Raw genomic sequence first — 8,770 nt, forward strand, 5'->3', positions numbered from 1 at the left:
CTGTAACGTTTTTCTCTCTTTGGGGTGTTTGGTTTTTCCCGCGTTACAAAATATTGTGGATCCCGTGAAGAAGATAGGAACTTTAGATCTTTATAGATCTAACATCAGAACAACGACAAAGTTCGTTTCAACAAGTGTATTATTAATATCCAAACGTAGTTTACAATTCAGCACAAGCAATGTATCTCCAGTATATCTGCTCACTGACTCTCTCTCCTTATATACCCTGCCTGACACCTAACGTGATTAGGGCACCTCGTTAGGGCGTTAGGCTCCATCATTAGGGCACCTATTAGGGCGTTAGGCTCCATCATTAGGGCACCTGTTAGGGCAATCGGCTCCATCATTAGGGCACCCTGTTAGGGCAATCGGGTCCATCATTAGGGCACCTGCACCATAGTTAGGTGTCAAGATACATATATTTATAGTATCTGATAAGCACCATATTAATTAGGACACTAATTAGACTTCCAAGATAAGGGCGCTAATCAGGTACCATGGTTAGGACTTATCAGATAAACAAAATTCTTATCTCAGTTTTACTTATAACAATAACATATTTTCATTTAAAACAAAAACATTAGATTGGTCCCTCCTTTTGAAACATGACTTCCACTGTCATAAATTTTTAAAACATGAATATGAATTATACGTAGTCACATTACGCAAATAAAAAATATCCAATACACAAAAGTCAAACAATCAAATAAAAAGACACAAAGTAAAACAACAAAATTATTTTAAATAAAAATGTCACTAGATCAAAAGTTCATCACACTGGAAGCTTCACATTTGGATTTCCCTGACCTTTTTTTTCTTCACATTTTCTCTTCATTTTTTTTTTGATATAGGCTTTTCCTCTCTAGGTTAATTATAGGCCGTGTAAGGTTGACTGACACCTGACCTGCGGCATCAGTCATCTTAGTAAATATAATTCCTTACAGTTCTCTTTTCAACACAGTTATGTCTCGAGAACTGTTACTTGATAGAAATCCTCCTCTTTCTCTCTGGTTCCATGAGTTGTAAGGGCGTCCCCTCCTCCCTGGTCCTGCACTGGTACATGTACTCGGGGTTCTTATGTTTTTATAGACACTGTTGAATCCGTCACCCGCGCTTGGAGGTTTGGCAGTATCCGCAGCTGCTATTTCATCGTTCAATATCCCAACTTCAATCTCATACACAGGCTTATAGCCTGGTTTTGTCTCCTTTGGCAATTCTTTTTCTCCAATCCGCAAGCACTCTTCTTGCATCGCGTTAAGAACTGCTTCCTGGAGTGTCCTGGGTCTGGTCCGTTTCACTGCAAGTCGGAAATCCTCAGATGTCCCACACTTATCTAAGAAGGACTGTATAGCATTTTCTTCCACTAAATCTGGATTTCCTGGATAGGCCCTTCGGTACAGATCTTCGATTGCCTGTCCTAAATCTCGCAGGGACTCGCCAGGTTTTCTTCTTCTCAATTTTGCGTCTGCAATATACTTTTCCTTCATTGCAGAATGGCCGAATCTTTGGTTCATTTTTTCCATCAATTCCTCATAATCTCTTTGTACAGCAACAGGCATTCCATATGCGTAGCTCTCGGCGTGTCCACGTAAGGTGCTGAGTAAAACTCTGCGAGATTTCTCGGGTCCCCATGAGTTTACTAATTCTGAGATGTTTCCAAAATATTGTAGGAACTCATCCCAAACATCATCATTGGCCCCTGAGAAAGTCCACCTTACTGGGTATTCGTTGGTTCGTTGACCAGCATTTGGTGCGATAGGACTGTTTGTAGGTGTCCCGTCAGCCATAGGAAATTCAAAATTGCACCCTAGTCCCTGAGGGGACTGATTACCCAAATAAGGAGTAGTGCATCCAGATTGCCCAAAAACTTTAGGTCCCTGATAGGTACCTGTAGGGGCGTGAGGTGCACTACCACCAGTATAGGGTGTATCATTGGATATCAAAGACATATTCCTTTCCTTACTGGCATTCAGCAGACCGGATCCATACTTCCATAATACGCTGATTACCGTAACAAACAATATCATACTTGTTATCGATATTAGAGAAAATACTGCATTTTCTTGAGATTCCTGCACGATCTCATTCTTTGGAAAATAGATCCAGGTCATCATCATCAGGGAACATCCTATCAAAGCAAAGGGTACCCAAATAAATAGGATTCTCTTTAAGCTTGACCTGGTATTGTACTCGTTTTGAATAGAAAGGCCCGGCGAGCTTCGCCCGAACTCCTGAAAGTTAGGATAGTCTGGCATTACTCGACTTGTGGGCTGCAAAGTTGTTCTACACCCCGTATCGACCTCTATTCCAGAGTCATTCAGAGGAGCCTGACTGTCGAAGTACTGTCCTACCTTTCTAGGCGTAATTCTCCTCTTTACGATGGGTGTCTCTATTTCAAACTTTGTGCTGTCTCGTTCCTGTGTTACACGTAGAATAATTTCCTAGGATCCCACCGCTGCCACCAATTGTAACGTTTTTCTCTCTCTGGGGTGTTTGGTTTTTCCCGCGTTACAAAATATTGTGGATCCCGTGTAGAAGATAGGAACTTTAGATCTTTATAGATCTAACATCAGAACAACGACAAAGTTCGTTTCAACAAGTGTATTATTAATATCCAAACGTAGTTTACAATTCAGCACAAGCAGTGTATCTCCAGTATATCTGCTCACTGACTCTCTCTCCTTATATACCCTGCCTGACACCTAGCGTGATAAGGGCACCTCGTTAGGGCGTTAGGCTCCATCATTAGGGCACCTATTAGGGCGTTAGGCTCCATCATTAGGGCACCTGTTAGGGCAATCGGCTCCATCATTAGGGCACCCTGTTAGGGCAATCGGGTCCATCATTAGGGCACCTGCACCATAGTTAGGTGTCAAGATACATATATTTATAGTATCTGATAAGCACCATATTAATTAGGACACTAATTAGACTTCCAAGATAAGGGCGCTAATCAGGTACCATGGTTAGGACTTATCAGATAAACAAAATTCTTATCTCAGTTTTACTTATAACAATAACATATTTTCATTTAAAACAAAAACATTAGATTGGTCCCTCCTTTTGAAACATGACTTCCACTGTCATAAATTTTTAAAACATGAATATGAATTATACGTAGTCACATTACGCAAATAAAAAATATCCAATACACAAAAGTCAAACAATCAAATAAAAAGACACAAAGTAAAACAACAAAATTATTTTAAATAAAAATGTCACTAGATCAAAAGTTCATCACACTGGAAGCTTCACATTTGGATTTCCCTGACCTTTTTTTTCTTCACATTTTCTCTTCATTTTTTTTTTTGATATAGGCTTTTCCTCTCTAGGTTAATTATAGGCCGTGTAAGGTTGACTGACACCTGACCTGCGGCATCAGTCATCTTAGTAAATATAATTCCTTACAGTTCTCTTTTCAACACAGTTATGTCTCGAGAACTGTTACTTGATAGAAATCCTCCTCTTTCTCTCTGGTTCCATGAGTTGTAAGGGCGTCCCCTCCTCCCTGGTCCTGCACTGGTACATGTACTCGGGGTTCTTATGTTTTTATAGACACTGTTGAATCCGTCACCCGCGCTTGGAGGTTTGGCAGTATCCGCAGCTGCTATTTCATCGTTCAATATCCCAACTTCAATCTCATACACAGGCTTATAGCCTGGTTTTGTCTCCTTTGGCAATTCTTTTTCTCCAATCCGCAAGCACTCTTCTTGCATCGCGTTAAGAACTGCTTCCTGGAGTGTCCTGGGTCTGGTCCGTTTCACTGCAAGTCGGAAATCCTCAGATGTCCCACACTTATCTAAGAAGGACTGTATAGCATTTTCTTCCACTAAATCTGGATTTCCTGGATAGGCCCTTCGGTACAGATCTTCGATTGCCTGTCCTAAATCTCGCAGGGACTCGCCAGGTTTTCTTCTTCTCAATTTTGCGTCTGCAATATACTTTTCCTTCATTGCAGAATGGCCGAATCTTTGGTTCATTTTTTCCATCAATTCCTCATAATCTCTTTGTACAGCAACAGGCATTCCATATGCGTAGCTCTCGGCGTGTCCACGTAAGGTGCTGAGTAAAACTCTGCGAGATTTCTCGGGTCCCCATGAGTTTACTAATTCTGAGATGTTTCCAAAATATTGTAGGAACTCATCCCAAACATCATCATTGGCCCCTGAGAAAGTCCACCTTACTGGGTATTCGTTGGTTCGTTGACCAGCATTTGGTGCGATAGGACTGTTTGTAGGTGTCCCGTCAGCCATAGGAAATTCAAAATTGCACCCTAGTCCCTGAGGGGACTGATTACCCAAATAAGGAGTAGTGCATCCAGATTGCCCAAAAACTTTAGGTCCCTGATAGGTACCTGTAGGGGCGTGAGGTGCACTACCACCAGTATAGGGTGTATCATTGGATATCAAAGACATATTCCTTTCCTTACTGGCATTCAGCAGACCGGATCCATACTTCCATAATACGCTGATTACCGTAACAAACAATATCATACTTGTTATCGATATTAGAGAAAATACTGCATTTTCTTGAGATTCCTGCACGATCTCATTCTTTGGAAAATAGATCCAGGTCATCATCATCAGGGAACATCCTATCAAAGCAAAGGGTACCCAAATAAATAGGATTCTCTTTAAGCTTGACCTGGTATTGTACTCGTTTTGAATAGAAAGGCCCGGCGAGCTTCGCCCGAACTCCTGAAAGTTAGGATAGTCTGGCATTACTCGACTTGTGGGCTGCAAAGTTGTTCTACACCCCGTATCGACCTCTATTCCAGAGTCATTCAGAGGAGCCTGACTGTCGAAGTACTGTCCTACCTTTCTAGGCGTAATTCTCCTCTTTACGATGGGTGTCTCTATTTCAAACTTTGTGCTGTCTCGTTCCTGTGTTACACGTAGAATAATTTCCTAGGATCCCACCGCTGCCACCAATTGTAACGTTTTTCTCTCTCTGGGGTGTTTGGTTTTTCCCGCGTTACAAAATATTGTGGATCCCGTGTAGAAGATAGGAACTTTAGATCTTTATAGATCTAACATCAGAACAACGACAAAGTTCGTTTCAACAAGTGTATTATTAATATCCAAACGTAGTTTACAATTCAGCACAAGCAGTGTATCTCCAGTATATCTGCTCACTGACTCTCTCTCCTTATATACCCTGCCTGACACCTAGCGTGATAAGGGCACCTCGTTAGGGCGTTAGGCTCCATCATTAGGGCACCTATTAGGGCGTTAGGCTCCATCATTAGGGCACCTGTTAGGGCAATCGGCTCCATCATTAGGGCACCCTGTTAGGGCAATCGGGTCCATCATTAGGGCACCTGCACCATAGTTAGGTGTCAAGATACAATATATTTATAGTATCTGATAAGCACCATATTAATTAGGACACTAATTAGACTTCCAAGATAAGGGCGCTAATCAGGTACCATGGTTAGGACTTATCAGATAAACAAAATTCTTATCTCAGTTTTACTTATAACAATAACATATTTTCATTTAAAACAAAATCATTACATATCAATTAGATAATGTATACTTGTTTGATATTATGGAGACTATGTGCATAGATTCCCCCATTGTTTTGTGGTATTTAAGTCAAATAATATATTCACATATTATGTTAACACCAGGCAATATTTGAAATGAAAAGAAAATTGTTTACCAAATGCGAAAGACAAAACAGGAAATACAACATTTCAAAAAAAGCCGGAATAATTAGGTAGAAAAAAATTATTCCGGAATATTTAAAATAAACACACCTGATGCTTATTTAACTTTAAAGGTACTTAGACACAGATTTGAAGTTCATATTTTGAAGTATTTTCTCTATAATATTACGACTTATATATTTTAATAGCATTTCACACAAAAACTAATTATAAATCTTATTTCATTTAACAGTTATTAAAACTTTAAATCTTTTGGCGGGTTTGATTGATACATCTTTGCACTTTCACAAATTTTAACTTTATTCTTAATCCTTATGAAAATTGGCAATCTTGTTGTGTATTAATGAAAAATGTCAATACTATAATCCAGAAAATTCAGAGTAGACGTGTTCGAAAGCAAAACAAACACACAATTTATTGTCAGTCCGTGCAGTTTGTGGTGAACAGGCTTTGGCGATTCAACGCACCCGGTGAATCGTAAACACAAAACAAAAACAGAGCTCTTGCCCTGTTTACAAAATCTGTATACATAACAGGAGTGTGCTCGATTTGCTAAACTCTGTACGCAACTCTTAGTTCGGAATGAAATAAATCATAAAAAAAAATTATTTATCTTAATATAAGTTTTAATATTTCTCATTAATACACAACAAGATTGCCACTTTTCCTAAGGATTAAGAATAAAGTTAAAATTTGTGAAAGTGCAAGGATGTGTCAATCAAACCCGCCAGAAAATTTAAAGTTTTAATAACTTTTGAATAAAGTAAGATTTTTAATTAATTTTTGTGTGAAATGCTATTAAAATATATAATTCGTGATATTATACAAAAAATATTAACTTCAAATCTGTGTCCAAGTACCTTTAAAACACTGGTATCGGTAATAAGATTGGTTCAAGATAGTGTTCCACTCAAATAACTGTCGGAATTCACCTGATATGCGAGATTGAAACATATATATCAAACTGAGACTGGTAACTTCTTTGCCGCACCGAGACCTGCTTCCTTAATGTGCGAGAAGCGACGGGGTCCGATGTTATTTCCGTGCCATCTTGACACAACTACAAGTGCATTGTTAATTTCGTTATCGGCCAGCGTTTTTAATAGCAACCTACCGGCTCCATGCTCTCCATCGTCATTTGAGCCTTCGTGCACCACTCCATCACTACTTGAGAAACGGTAGGCGTAAATATTGTGACTTGCGCTTGGCACAGTCTCGACACGCATGATATCCACCAGCGATTTCTTGATCTGTTTGTAGGAGTCGACCTGTGTAGCGTGTGCTATGAACCGGTTTCCGTTATCTTCTATGGACTTCCCTGTACTAACGGCAGTATTTACCACGTCATCTGTGATCACTTCGTCTGCGGTAGGCAAAGGTCCGACTTTCTCCCGGTAAACGGAGTTGCTTTGCGTAAATACAAGTTTATCACCCTTGATTTTTGACTCGATACTGCGTTCCGCATACTTCTTTTGAACTTCGTAGAGTTGCTTTCTCCTCTCTCGGATCTCCTCCGGCTGCTGCTGTGCTACTCTTATAACTGATTCTTTTTCTTTCAAGACTTTAATATGCTTCAACACAAGGTCTTTTTGAGTCTTATCACTGAATTGTACACAGATGGGTCTCGGGAATTTTCTTTGTACATCATACTCCCCCATGCGGAAAAGTTTGTTTATTCGGAGTTCGTTAACTGTGGCCTCTTCCATCTCCATTTCAGATATGAAAACATTTCTAAGAATATTAGCAAGATTTTCCGGGGACTTTCTCTCTGGACCTTTTTCCTCCAACCCACTGATAATAATATTGTTCTCCATTGATCTTGATTTGAGGTGGATAATTTGACTATTTTGCGTGTTCACACGATATTCAAGCTTAACTACGTAATCTTTCAGTCTATTTAATTCTCTCTCCATTTTCTTCTGATTGTCCTGCAACTCTGTTACGAGGTAGATAGTATTATTGGCCTGCTCCTGAACATTCTCTAGCCTCTCCTGAATACCGTTCTTTGCTCTAATTTCTTTAGTAATGTCATCTAGATGCTTGCCCTGACCATCGAGTCGTAACATAAAATTAGCTAGCGTTGTCTGTATGCTGGAAATGCCCTGCATAATTTCTCTAAGTTGAAAACCTTCAGTGTTCTGTTTACCTTGTTCATCTTGTTCCATTGACAATTCACCCGTATCGTCTGTTTTGTCCAGCGGTCGTTTTTTAGAGATCTCCGCCATTGTGAAGACAGAATAACACTGTATTTAGCTATATGAGTATCGCTCACCGTTTAACAGTTAAATGCCACTGACTTACCGAAAAGTTTACCAACTCTCTGGTGTATCTATTTCTTTCCGTAAACTACTTAAATCTGCACATAACACATAGAAGAATATCTTGATTAATATCACTGCATTTTAAAATTCAGAGTTTCACTTTTTCACAGGGTTTTTGGCAAAAATTCTCCCTCTGCCAGGAATGTGTGTTATACATGTTGGGCATGCGCACTCCTCTCCAAGAGTAAGAGTATACAGCATCTATGGGTGAAATGGGAAAAATTATGAATTTCATGGTCCCCGCCCCCCTGGGGCCTGAGGGGTGGGGCCAAAACCACTAAAATTATTGCAATCTTTAAAAATCTTCTTCTTTTCTCCTGGATATCAAGCAGGCAAACTGTTAGCATGAATGTAATGAGCATTGAGTCATCTACCAAAATTATGAATTTTATGGCCCCAAGGTCAGGGGTTCCCGGGGCCCTATAGATTATATAGTGAAAATGCATTTATTCTTTGAAAATCTTCTTCTCTGCTTCTGGGTATTAAATAAACTAACTAAGTACATAGTTATGATGAGCAAGAGTACTTCTTCTAGATTTGTGAATTTTATGGCCCCAGGGTTAGGGGTTCTGGTGTTAGGACGGGGCTCTATAGATTATATAGTGAAAATGCATTCATTCTTTGAAAATATTCTTCTCTGCTTCTGGGTATTAAATAAACTAACTAAGTACATAGTTATGATGAGCAAGAGTACTTCTTCTAGATTTGTGAATTTATGGCCCCAGGGTTAGGGGATCTGGTGTTAGGGCGGGGCTCTATAGATTATATAGTGAAAATG

General features: G+C 39.6%; 1 protein-coding gene across 1 annotated transcript; it reads right to left on the bottom strand.

Annotated features, from left to right (window-relative positions):
* Window positions 1-6,561: 6,561 nt before the first annotated feature.
* Window positions 6,562-7,779, bottom strand: LOC134277813 (uncharacterized). The gene is made up of 2 exons (XM_062760121.1): window positions 7,252-7,779; window positions 6,562-7,161 (listed from the first exon to the last, which is right to left on the bottom strand). Exons 1-2 carry the CDS (start codon window positions 7,777-7,779, stop codon window positions 6,631-6,633), a joined length of 1,059 nt encoding a protein of 352 aa, XP_062616105.1. The 3' UTR covers window positions 6,562-6,630.
* Between the last annotated feature and the right edge of the window lie 991 nt (window positions 7,780-8,770).

This window comes from Saccostrea cucullata, unplaced genomic scaffold, assembly GCF_032062105.1.
Source record: "Saccostrea cucullata isolate Sc308-1 unplaced genomic scaffold, CSIRO_AGI_Scuc_v1 ctg6576, whole genome shotgun sequence".
NCBI lineage: Eukaryota > Metazoa > Mollusca > Bivalvia > Ostreida > Ostreidae > Saccostrea > Saccostrea cuccullata.

Coding starts and splice junctions, on each gene's coding strand:
- LOC134277813 (XM_062760121.1), bottom strand. CDS start 7,779: ATGCAGGGCATTTCCAGCATACAGACAACGCTAGCTAATTTTATGTTA. Junction 7,162..7,251: donor ATAAGACTCAAAAAGACCTT/GTGTTGAAGCAT, acceptor GAGAGGAGAAAG/CAACTCTACGAAGTTCAAAA.